Source organism: Tachyglossus aculeatus, chromosome 7, assembly GCF_015852505.1.
Source record: "Tachyglossus aculeatus isolate mTacAcu1 chromosome 7, mTacAcu1.pri, whole genome shotgun sequence".
Taxonomy (NCBI): Eukaryota; Metazoa; Chordata; class Mammalia; order Monotremata; family Tachyglossidae; genus Tachyglossus; species Tachyglossus aculeatus.
Window position 1 is genome coordinate 20,810,674 of NC_052072.1, and position 12,841 is coordinate 20,823,514.

The 12,841-nt window shown below is 55.8% G+C and overlaps 1 protein-coding gene across 1 annotated transcript in view; it reads right to left on the bottom strand.

The window, feature by feature from the left end:
- Window positions 1–4,953: 4,953 nt before the first annotated feature.
- The window catches only part of FOXP4 (forkhead box P4), a 47,443-nt gene continuing 39,555 nt past the window's right edge, over window positions 4,954–12,841 (bottom strand). Inside the window, 5 exon segments of the mRNA XM_038749078.1 lie at window positions 4,954–6,462; window positions 6,679–6,828; window positions 8,300–8,469; window positions 10,052–10,118; window positions 10,871–10,992. Coding sequence (XP_038605006.1) covers window positions 6,120–6,462; window positions 6,679–6,828; window positions 8,300–8,469; window positions 10,052–10,118; window positions 10,871–10,992 — 852 coding nt within the window. The 3' untranslated portion in view covers window positions 4,954–6,119.

A 12,841-nucleotide genomic window follows, 5' to 3' on the forward strand; every position in this document is an offset into this window, starting at 1 on the left:
CTTTTCGGGAGGCTGACCAGTGAGGGGCCAGTGTCCTGGAAAGACACCATGTAAAGCAAAGGTGCTGGACTGGCTCCAGTCTGCCCACCCTCACATTCCATCCCATGATCCCTTCTTGACAGGAGACTCCCAGCCCTGGCAGAAAGGCAGTCAGGAGTCTCCACTGAAATCTCCCCATAGCTCCCAGCATCCTCTCCTTCTAGGTCTTCGATAACACATCCAATGCCCTCACCAACCCTAGACTGGGTAGAGACCACCCTCAGTGTCCCAAATCTTTTTACTCTTTTGCATCTCCTTCCCTGGGGTCACCCTACCCATGGATCTCCTGATTGAATGCTGGCTACTTTCCTTGCCTCTTCTGTTTATTCAACACCCATAACCTCCCATCCAGGAGGTTTTTTAAATTATTATTATAGTATTTATTAAGCACTAACTATGTGCCAGGCACTCTACTAAGTGCTGGGGTAGATACAAACTAATCAGGCTGGGTATAGTCCATGTTCCAGGTGTGACTCGCTGTTATAATCTCCACAGATGAGGTAACTGAAGCACAGAGAAGTTGAGTGACTTGATCAAGGTCACACAGCGGACATGTGGGAGAACAGGACTGGAACCCAGATCCTCTGACTCTCAGGCCTGAGCTCTCTCCCTAGGCCATGCTGCTTCTAGAATTCCTTCAACTTTTTCCACTACCTGTTAAAAGTATCTTCTACAACTTCATTTCCCTACAGGAACACTGTTCTGAGAGCTGGCTGGAGTATTTGAACTTCAGCAACCACAGGTTGTATCAGTGAGGTGGGTGGTGTTGGTGGTGTGTGTGTGTGTGTGTGTGTGTGTGTGTGTGTGTGTGTGTGTGTGTGTGTGTGTGTGTGTGTGTGTGTGTGTGTGTGTGTGTGTCCCACTGCTGACTTCCTCACCCCTAGCTGGAACCGTAGTTTAATTTTCAACCTTTCAACTGCTGCTCTCCTTCCTCTGTTTATCTCTGATGACATTTCTTCTAACACTGTCTCTGCTGTCTCTCATTCTGAGCCTTTTAGTTTCACTGTCTTTGCCTCAGTGGCTCCTTGGCTCCTGCCTCTCATTTTGTTCTACATCTGAATACCTCAGGGCTTCCTCCTCAGGGCTCTGAAAGTTGTAGGTGGAATTGAGATTAGCTTGTTGGAGGATGAGAAGACGCAGGGTTAGGGAGAGAGGGAAGCCAGGCCATCTCCTTATCCGGAGGCAGGGGGATGGACAGAATGATCTCAGACAGACCTTAACAGCTCAGGGGAAAGTTTGGGGGAGGCTGACTAATGGGGAGGATGGGAGAAGGGGGGGGTTCCCAAGTGGAAAGGAAGCAGTGTCGGTGGCCGAGGTAATTCACTTTATTCCAATTTATAATTCCATTGTCCATACAGGTTACATGCATCTACAGCTACTGTACAGGTCAGACTGCTGGCTGTCACTCAGCCGCAGGAGTGAGTACAAACACACAGCAAGGCTATTCCTTTATACAGCATGGGGACAGGGCAGGGGTGAGGGGGGCGCAGGCTGTCAGGGGTGGGCAGGGCCTCGATCCACCCCCCACTCCCCCAACCTACCCAGGACGGGGTACTGACCACGTGTCATGGAAAGGGGAGGAGAGAGGGCACAGCTCTGAGGCTGAGGAGCCACTGGGGAGCAGAAAAGAGGGGGTAGAGGAAAGACACCTCGACAAAGGAGTAGGTGTCCTTGGAATCCTGCCAATAGGAGGTGCTGAAGTTTGGGATGAGATTTGGGCCAGACTGAGATTCAGCACCCACTCCCTGGCTCCCCAGGGGTGCCCACACAAGGCAGGGCTCTACCCAAGCACTCATAGCCAGTGCCCTGGGTCCCACCCTCTTTCCTCTGTCCTGACCATTGCTCCCAAGTATCTCTGCTCACCTGGGATAACTGTCCTCCTCCGCGGTGGGGTGGGGAGTAAATTGGAAGACTTGGGAGGGGTGCATAGGGAAAGGGATAGTGACTAGCCCCATCGTCCTGAGACTTGGGAGGATGGAGAGCCCGTTGCCCAGGGCCTGGGCCCTGGGTGGGTAGATCTCCCACTGCTTGGCCCACAGTGGATCCAACCCTCACCAGCCACTAGACCTCAAGTGGTCCCGGGGAGTTCCTGGCTGGCCCAAGAGCAAGGAGGCTGGGACTGGAGGCCTGGGAAAGAGAGGACTTTGGCTCACATGCTTTGTGACTCCTGAAGCCTACCTGGAAGCCCAGTAGTTTATCTGCATTGTATCATGGTGTCAGCTGGTACTGGGCACACTGACACCCATGTTCCCAACCATCCTCTCTTGTGTACACATGATTCCACCCATGCATGCCCGTTGCATGGACACCCAAGTATGCCCCTGCAGATGCACAGGTGTGTACGTGTCTGCAAACGCATGAGTGGTTGGCAATGTTTCTGACTTCCCCAGGGCCCAATTCCAGATACCACCATGCCATGTGGTCCAGAACTAAGGAATACTTGTCCCTGGAAGTTGGAGGGGGGGGTTGCGCAGGACTTGGAGGGGTTCAATTTAGTTTGCTGGTGCTTGAGAAGAGCCTAAACTAGGCTAGGATGACTTCTGTACTGGGGGCTTCCCAAGTCTTGGATGATTCTGGGCTTTCCCCCTTAGGGTTCTCATTATGGGCAGGGAACCTGTCTCCCAACTCTCTTGTATTGTACTCTCCCAAACACTTGGTACAGTTCTCTGCACACAGTAAGAACTCAATAATGCCACTGATTGATTAATTGACCAGGACCCTTGACTCACGCCCCCCCCCCCCCACCAACCCATCAGAATCCTCTGGGGTAGTTGATCCACCTTAAGACCCAAAAGCCACGGTCAGACTGGCTGATCTTTCTGCTGATCCCTGTGGTCTGAACCACTGGAGTACACAGGGGTCCCTCAAGTTCCCTCAAGAGTCAAGGACTGTGAGATCTCCAGTGGCCAGAAAGTGCCCTGGTACCCTGAGATCCTCTTAGCCTAGAGATTCAAACTGAGGTGGGGAGTCCAGCCTTTCCACTGGGGGCTGAGCTGAGGGGCTGTGGGAAGGGTCTGTGCTGGGAACTGTCCAGGAAGGGCTGGTTTGTCACTCCGGATAGAGAAATGGCCCCATTGAGATCCCAGACCCTCCCTCCACAATGGAATTGGAAGATGACAAAAGAATAGAAAATGCTGCACTCTGAGCCTCATGAGAGGCCTCTAGTATGTCAGAGAAACAGGAAATGGGAGGGAGAGGGAGAGAAAGAGAGGGAGAGGGAAAGAGGGAGAAAGGGAGAGAGGGAGGAGGAGACAGAGACCGAGCAGTAGAGAGAGGCAGTCAGGGACAGAAAGGGAGAGAGAGAGAGAAGCAGAGAAGGGTAAGGCTGGGGGTAGAGGAGACCAAAAAAAAAAAAATGTTCTTATGTCCATTCTCCTGCTCTGAACCTTTCTCCACCCTCAACCTGACCCCAAAACCTTCCACTCTGCGACTATTTACTATTTCTTCCCAGAAACACGCCCTCTATTCCTTTCCTAGCCCCTTCAAGGGCACTCCAGCCAGAAAAACCATGTGTATTATTGGTGTTGGTGGAGGGGGGGGGCAGGGGTCACCGCAGTGTCTGTGTCCACCTTGCCTGTCCAGTGTGTGGTGACACTATGGGGCATACCCACATCCTGTTATGTATCTGTACATGCATACCACTGCATGTACACAAGTGCATGAATGAGTATGACCCTATAGGTTTATGTACCTAACACTGAGTAGCACAGTATATCACTTTGTGGAGAAGTGTGAATGAGTGAGACCCTATGTCCAACACTATGTGCCTGAACATGGCTGCTTTTGATGGCATTGTGTGCCCAATACTCTGAGGCATCGTGAGTACCTGATGCTGCATGTGTACATGTAAGCCAGTGAGTGTGTGCCTGACCCATTGTGACAGATGTGTGCTTGACTATGCACAAGATCTCCCATCTAGTCTCCTTTGTTGGCCCTGGGTAAAGACACCTCTCCCGCTGCCCTCCTCTCCCCAAAACCCTGCCCCCTAGGTCCCTGGACCTCCATGCATTGCCCTGGTGCTTGGCTGGCCGGAAGTTGACCGTGCAGGGTTTTTAATTGTTGGGGTGAGGTGGGCAGGGGAGAAGGGTGCACTGAGAGGAAATGAGGGGGAAGGGAGATGCTAGAATGTAAGGTCCCTGAGGGCAGGGACCCTGTCTACCACCTCTCTGCACAGAGTAAGCTCTCAATATATGCTATTGATTGTTTGGGAGTGGGGGGCTGAGAGACCTTCTGCCCACTCTCAGCCAGGGCCCATGAGATTTGTCACCATGCCCAATTCAAAGACAGAAAATGGTGGCCAAGGAGGGGCCAGAGTGTGTGTGTGTGTGTGTGTTTTGGGGGGGGGGGGAAGTTGGGGGGCAGTGTTGGTGCTTGACCTGGAATAAGTCCTCTGACCAGCCCAGGGCTCCAGTGGCTCCTGCCCTCCGAGACAGATGGTATGAGGCTGGAACCCTGGACTGGAGGTTTGATGGAGGGGAAGCACTGGGCCTGGACTCAGGGAAGCAGAACCAGGCTGGGCAGCGATGGCAGCAGCTGCCCAGAGAAACCCCAGTCTAACCGAGGTGGGGTCCATCACCCACTGTGTGCCCAGAGGATGCAGCCCCAGGGACCCCCGTCAGGATTAGAGAAGGGAAACCTGTCTCCCTGGGCCCCACATCCCGGCCTGGGTTTGAGGGTGCAAGGGTGGGGATTGGGGGAGGAAAGCGAGAGCTGAAGGGAGGGCTCTGGGTCACCTGGAGTTCCACAGTAAGGAGCTGGGGGCTTTGAGGGTCCTTTTTCCTCCCCTTTCCCCATCCCCAACCCCCAACAGCTGTAAACTTTGGTTTAAACAATAAATTAATGGAAAGGGTGCCTGGGGCAGTCTTGGGGAAGGGCAGGATGGGACCGCAGAAAGGGAGGGGAAACACAAACAAAGGAAGAAACAAAAAGTTTTGGTTTCTGCTTCTAGCATAAGAAAGGTCTTTGGTCATTGGTAACCAGGGGTCCCGGGATGGGGAGGGGTTACCCGGAGAGAGGGCAGAGCAGGAGGTGATGGGAGCAGGATGCTGAGGGTTTGAGGGTCCTTCTTCTGTCACCCATTCCCCTTGTCAGGGGTCACCCTCTACCTCCCGACTGGATGTCGAGAGGAGGAGTAGGGGTCTCATCTCCTGCAGACAGGGCCAGAGCCAGAAAGCTGGTAGGGGGTGAGGGGTGGAGGGGGGTGGTAGACAGTGGGGTGGAGGGAGATGCTTACACTGACCCTTCAGGTCATACTTCCAGACCCCCGATCAAGGGTGGGAGGAGAGGGGCTGGGCCTGAGCCTGGGTCCCAGGGGGATGGAAGGAAATTCAGCTGCCACTCACCGCTGGTAAGGCTAACTGAAGGGGTCCAACTGCATGTCTGCCCCGCCCCCCACCAGACAATCCCTGCTCCCCGACCCTCTCCCCATCTGGGCTGCCCTCAGGACAGCCCCTCGTCTCCCACCGGGCTGGCCAAGCTGGGGGAAGGGGGTGGGGGCATCAGCACAGACTGGGTGAGGGGTCTGGCAGAGTTTTTCACAGTATGGGGTGGGTGGCACACAGATCTGAGAAGACCCCCTGGCTGGTTGGCTCAGGCTCCTTTGGGGGAGCTGGAGGGGGCGATGACAGCCAAGTGGGGGTGGAAGTGAGCAGATATTTCTTAGTGCAAAGCCAGCTGGTGGCTGAGAGGGGTCTCTGGGTTGCTGTGTATGTGGACTGACTCCATCCCCACATCTTAGGGGACTCAAAGTGGAGTTACAAGCTGGGGGATGGAAGCATGTGGGGTGGGGGGAGGAGCGTGCTGCTGATGCTGGTGGGAGGAGGGGTGGAAAGGGATGGGAGCAGGGGGAACAGGTGGAGGGGTGATGGGGAAGGGGTGATGGGGATGGTCTTAGCTGGAGCTCCTGGTTGGGCTCCCTGCCCACTCTGGATTAGGGGGCAGGGGGGAAAATGCAAGTCTCCTCAAGTCCTGTTGAGTCTGTCTGTCACTGCTGGGGTGACAATGGGGAGAACAGTGCTGGCTGCGTGAGCCCGTCTGCCTGATGAGGGGGACACCAGAGCAGGCTGGGGGAGCCCATCTCCCTAACAAAGGGGAGACCAGAGTTGGTTGTGGGAGCCCATCCTCCTGACAAAAGGGATAGTAGAGCTGACTGTGGACACCGTCTGCCTGACGAGGGGGAGACCAGCGTTGACTGGGAGAGTCTGTCCGCCTGACGAGAAGGAGAGCAGGACTGGTTGTGGGCGCCCATCCGCCTGATGAGGGGGAGACCGGAACTGGTTGTGGGCGCCCATCCCCCTGATGAGGGGGCGAGCAGAGCTGGCTGTCGGTGCCCATCCGCCTGATGACGAGGCGAGTAGTGCTGGTTGTGGGCACCCATCCGCCTGACGAGAGGGAGAGCAGAGCTGGCTGTCGGCACTCATCCACCTGATGAGGAGGCGAGCAGAGTTGGGTGTGGGCACCCATCCATCTGACAAGGGGGAGACCACAACTGTGGGCACCCATCCGCCTGACGAGGGGGAGACCAGAGGTGGCTGTGGGAGCCCGTCCTCAGCCGTGGAAGTGCCTTGAGAAGGTTGGGGAGGGGGGGGCGAGGACCCAGGGCTCGTGAGGGCAAGAGCTCGCCCCCCCGGCGACCCTTACAACAGCTCTTCCCCCGGCAGCTCTTCCTCCAGGTCCCTGTCCTCGATGGCAGTGACGGTGACAGCGGCGCTAGGGTTGGGGGCCAGCGGGGGGCCAGGCCGGCTGTCCTCCTCAGGCTCAGCTGGCTCTTCCTTCACCTGCACCTGGTGACTGAGGGGAAGGAGGGACATGCAGGAACCAGGCTGGGCTCAGAATCTGTTTCCCGCTGCCCCAAACTCCCTCTGCCCTCTGCCAGCCCAAAGCTGGTCTGTATCTGGGGATGGATAAAGCTCTGGGACCCCCTGGACCGGCTGGCCAGTTTTGGGCTGGCCCAGGGAGTCCCAGGGACAGTATTAGGGTACTACTGGATGGTTATGATGATGATGATAATAATAATAATAATAATAATAATAATAGTATTTGTTAAGCTCTCACTATATACCAAGCACAGTTTTCAGCACTGGGGTAGATACTGACCGACACAGTCCCTGTCCCACATGGGGCTCATAGTCTTAATCCCCATTTTACAGATGAGGTGACTGAGGCACAGAGAAGTGAAGTGACTTGCCTAAGGTCACACAGCAGACGTGGTGGAGCTAGGATTAGAACACTTTGCTTCATTAACTCACCCCTCTCTACTCCCCCAACCCAAGTGGACTCCAAAATGGACCCATACTCTCTGGGGTCTTGGGGTCAAGCTGGACCATGAGGTTCAGAATCTGGCACCGGGCCTTAGAACATCACATTTCTGGACTTGCCATCCTCTCTGAATGTCCCAGTGGCCTGTCCCCTCACTGAAATGGCCCTGACACTGGTCAAGGCCCACCCCAGGCTCTCTGGCCTACTTCAACCAGTCTCATCATCTTGTCTCACAGCCAATGCCTGCCCAGATCTAGGTGGCTTGGACTGGGGTACTGTGGTTCTTAGGGAGATCCAGGCACTTAGGCAGCAGCGTTTGGGTTTCTCTTAGGGCCAGTCTGCCCTCCCTACCAAGAGCAGTTGGTGGTTTTGCCACTTCCATCTCCCTGAGACCACCCCCTCTAGCCTGAAACTCAAGAGGGGCTGTGCCAGCCTATCTGGTCCTTCCCCAGACTCACCCAACCCTCCCCAACTCTCTCATTCTCAGTGGGGCCTGAGCAGCCCCCCACTCCCCATTCATCTCTAATGTCCCAAAGAGGTATTGGCCAGGTTTGGCTCACCCAAGGGAAGCAGGGATTTATTTAATCTGGGCTCCATACAGGCTGGCTATGGTCAGAAAGAAAGTTCCAGTCAGGGAGAGGGAGGTAATAATAATAGTAACAATTCTTGTGGTACTTGTTAAGCGCCTACTATGTGTCAGGCACTGGACTAAGCACTGGGGTGGGGACAAGGAAATCTGGATTGGCACAGTCCTTGTACCACATGGAGCTCACAGTCTTCATTCCCGTTTTACAGAGGAGAGAACTGAGGCACAGACAAGCTAAGCGACTTGCCCAAGGTCACACAGCAGACAAGTGGCAGAGCCAGGACCAGAACCCAGGTCCTTCTGCCTCCCAAGCCCATCTTCTATGCACTAGGCCATGCTGTGGGCCAGATCCAGATTGGGGTATGAGGATTGGGAAGCAAACGGGGTCTGAGGAGTAGGGAGCAGGAAGGGCCTCACCTGTGCTGTGGGGGCGAGAGGCGGGGGGGGCTGCTGCTGCCATTGCTGGCCAGGGAGTCCACGGTGCTGCTCACGTCGTCATGGCCGAGGTGCAGGAGACTGCTGGTGGAGCCGGGGTTCAACATCCCAGGGCTGTTCAGGAGGGGGAAGCTGCTCTCGGCCAGGGCGGCCTGCGGAGGGATGGAAGGTTCCTTCAGCCGATCCGCCGAGAGACTGGGTGGCCAGGCATGCAATCAAGCATGTTTGCTGAGTGCCCGCTGGGTAAAGAGCACTGTACTGGATGCTCAGGAGAATGCACCAGAAGGAAAAGACCCAATCCCTGCCCTCAAGGGGCTTGTTTTTCCTGAAGGATTGGGGGCTGTTTCCCCACACCCATTCACACCCACTATCTTGGCAGCTGGACCATGAGAAAGGGCAGACCCCTGTGAAAGTCCAGGATGCTCTGGGGCCTCTCTCCTTCCCCCCTACCCGCAGCCCCCAGGAAAAGACCAACCGCCTACCAGCCAGAGAACTTCCTGCCAGCCCCCTCTGCCTGCCTGCTTAGCCAGGTGAGCAGGCTTGGCTGCCCATCTGTCTGTCAGAACCTCCTGTCTGTCTGGCCCAACTTCTCTCTCCACTGTCTATCCAGGCTCATCTTTTAATCTATGTATCTATCTATCAACCTATCTATTCATTTCTGACATTTGTTAAGCTTTTACTATGTGTCAAGCATTGTTCTAATTGCTGAGGTAGATACAAGTTTAATCAGGATGGACACGGTCCCTGTCTTTTGTCGGTCTGCCTTGTGCCTAGTCCCCTCTCTCTTTCTTGTTAGTCTGATCTCACCTAGGGCAAATCAATCAATATCGGCAGACCTTCCATTTGGGCCGACCTCTGTCTGTCTGGTCTCACTCCTCCGTCTTTCAGTCCCTTCCCTCTGACGGTGCTCCCTGCCTGGCATCTGTATATCTGAGTAGATCTCTCTTTGGGCTCACCCCTCCGTCTGCCTGACTGGGCTCGCCCACCCCATCTGTCTGTCTGTCAGATCATCATCATCCCTTACTAGGGCTTCAGTCACAGGGAAAGGACTTGGCTGGCTTCTGTGGCAACTCCGCATCACACACCCCAACCAGCTCATTAAATAATGACGGGACCCTGTGGACAGAGCATGGGCTTGGGAGTCAGAGGATCTGGGTGACTCTGCCACTTTCCTCCTGTGGGCCTGTGGGGAAGTCACTTCACTTTTCCATGCCTCAGTTTCCTCAATTTTAAAACGGGGATTCAATATCTGCTCTCCCCCCGCCTTACACTGAGAGCCCCATGTGGGACAGCGACCATTTCTGACCTGATTATCTTGTATCTAATTTAATTCTTAGTGCTGTGCTTGGAAATTGTGAGCTCTTAACACATACCATCATTATTATTAGGGACTGTGCCCAACCTATCTTATATCTCTCCCAGTGCTTAGTAGAGTGCTTGGCCACAATAAACACTTAACAAATGCTTCAATAATAATGATGATAATAATTGTAATTATTGTTAAATGTGAAATCTCAAGAGTTTGGCTGGTGGGCATAAAGGGAGGTAAGGTATCTGAGCCCGAGTTTGTCCCTTCTGGGTTCCTTGGGATGGAGGATTTGGGGTGTGGGGGGGGGAGGCTGAAGATAGAAGAGAACAGAGAGAGAGAGACATGCACAGAGAAGGCAGGGGAGGGGGAGGGGAATGGGGCAGAGGAGCCCCAGGGCTCAGTGGGTTAGAACTAGAGGTCATCACCTGGTAGCTGGCATTCAGTGCTCCATAGCTGAGTCCCGAAATCATGTTTTTGACGAGGGTTGGACTCCTGAGCAGAGTGAGGAGGACCAATTAGTCACCCTCCAGAGACCCGGGGGGTGGGAGGGAATGGTTGCTCCCGAGGGGTGGGCAGAGATGGAGAGGGTGGGGGCTCCCGCAGGCAGGGGGATGGGGCAGAGGAGGCTGGCTCTGAGCCTGAAACCTCTCTGGATCGAGCGCCACTATCTGCAGGGGGCTGGGGAGGGGGCCTGGAACAGGTAGAGGGTAGGGGCAACTCTGCTCACTCCCTTAGTCCAGAACGGAGGAGTTTGGGCAGAGGAGGGGAGCAGGGAGGAGCTCTGTGAACCAGGGGGTAGCAGGTTGGGTCCCCCCACACCTGGCGGGGCACCGATGGGAAAATTCACCGGGTCCAGAGTCATCCACCCTCACCCCCGCCCGCTCCCACGTTGCACCTCTTCCTACCGAGCGCCTCCCCCGGCCTTTCCGCGGAGTCCCTCTGCTCCTCCCGGGACCCTAGGGGACAACGGTGGCAGGACGATTGGGCCAGGCCCCAGCCCCCTGCCCCAAACCTCCCTGGCCTGCAGCCGCCCTCCCAGCTGGAGCCACGGCTGGGCCCACTTTTGGAGCAGGAGTTAGAGCGAGAGCCGAGGCCAGAGTCCCAGCTGCTGCCCCGGCCGTGGCTAGGCCCGGAGCCGGAGTCAGCGTCCTGCCCACCGGTGCCCTGCCGGAGAGGGAGCTACCCACCTGGGTGCCACGTGTGAGCCTGGTGGGAGGGGCGGGAAGGGGGCGGGGCACACCCACCCGGTCATCTTTGGTGGCCTCCGCTTCTGGTACTCGTTCTCGTCCACCGTCCACACAGCGCCTTTGACGTTCTCCACCCGCACGAAGCACTTGTGCAGGCTCAGGTTGTGGCGGACGGCGTTCTGCGGGCCGGGGGGTGGGGAGGAGGCGGGGGCGTGATGGAGGGGCAGAGGAGGATGGGCACAATAGCCGCCCTCTCACCTGCCCCACTGACGGCCAAGGACGGGCCTGGACTCGATTAGACCCAACTTCCCCCTGCCGGGGTCCTTGGGGCCTCCTCCTCCTCCTCCTCCCCTTCTTCCCTTGCCTAGAACCCGGGAGGCCGTTAGGTCCGGGTCTCGCGGCTTCGGGTAGTAATAATGGTATTTGCTAAGCGCTTACTCCGTGCCAGGATCTTCCCAGCTAACACCTGTCCATCGTGCCTCGGAGAGGGCATCCTCTCCCCGCAGCCTCAGCGCCAGCAGGGAGCTTCTGGGTCTCCATCCCTGTTCCTGCCCTCCACAGCCCGCCGCCAGTTCTCCTCTCCTGCCCCATCGTCTGTCCCCGTCTAAACTCCCACCCCATCCCCTCGCCCGACATCGCCCCCGGCTCCGTCCCGACCCCAGCCCCCTCCCCGCCGGTCCCCACGTTTCCAAACAGAGAAGAAAGAGCGTGCCGTGAGCGGGCTCGGTGCCCCCCGAGACCCCCGCTCCTATTCTCCCTTCCAACTCTGCCACTTGCAACTGCCCCTATTTCATTACCAATTTTAATTTGCCTCTAATTAAATCCTGTGTATTTTTCCGACTCGCTTGTTAATCCATGAGGGAGGCAGGCGGTTGGGGCGGAATCTCTCGGAGCGATAATTACAAAGGCCTAATCGCGCTGGGGCTCCTGCCTTGGAATAAATTTCCCCGCATTACGGGTCTCGGATCCTCCGCTTTGCAAATGAGAATGACCCCAATTTCCGAGGATGGCCTCGCGGGGGCTTTTTGCCTCATTTCGAGTCCCGAGTCGTGATGAGAGACTAATTCGTTACGCTAAAACATTAACGGCAATTTAAGAGGTCGGGCGGGGCCGCATAAACAAAGGCACCAGCCCCCAAACAAGGGCGGGGAGGGGGGCGGGCAAGGGGCAGACAGAGGGGCCTCCCGTGACGACTTCTCCCTACTCGGGGGTCCAGAGTCACCTCTCCCGGCCCCTCGACCCCCCATCCCAGGCCCTCATTCCCTCCTGAATCGGATGAGTTCCTGCTCGTACCCAGACCTAATCAATAAAGGGTATTTACTCCAGCACTTAGGACAGTGCTTTGCACATAGTAAGCGCATTATTATTATTACTGAGCGTTTACTGCGTGCAGAGCACTATACTAGCGCTTGAGAGAACAATACGATAGAGTCGGTAGACAGGATCCCTGCTCACGAGGAGCTCACAGGTTAGAGGGGGAGATGGATATTAAAATATATTACAGGTAGGGGAAATAGCAGGGTATAAGTATATGTACACAAGTGGTGTGGGGCTGAGGGTGAGTGAATATCAAGTGCTTAATGGGCACGGGTCCAGGGGCAAGAGCGAAGCAGAAGGGAGAGGGCGTTGTCTCAGTTCCCTCATCTTTATAATGGATTTTAAGGCTGGGATCCCCATGTGAGACCCGGACTGTGTCTAACCTGATGATCTATCTTCTATCTACCCCAGAGCTTAGTACACTGCCTGGCACATAGTAAGCTTTTAAATAAATGAGGACCTAGAAACTTACCAACCCGACATCCAACTGGGAGTTGCGCCTCAGCCTGGCTTTCTGGAGCTCCCAGTCCCAGAAACCTTTGGGCAGAGAGGTTCCCTACTTCCCATGCCCTTGGGTTATCAAAAGCGGGCGATGTTCAGGATCACCCTCACCCCAGGCTTAGGCAGAAGTGGGGATCGGAAATGGGTGGGACAGAGGGGTGGGGGAACAGGAAAGTGGGGAAGGACGAGCTGCCGTTCAGTTATCTCCCT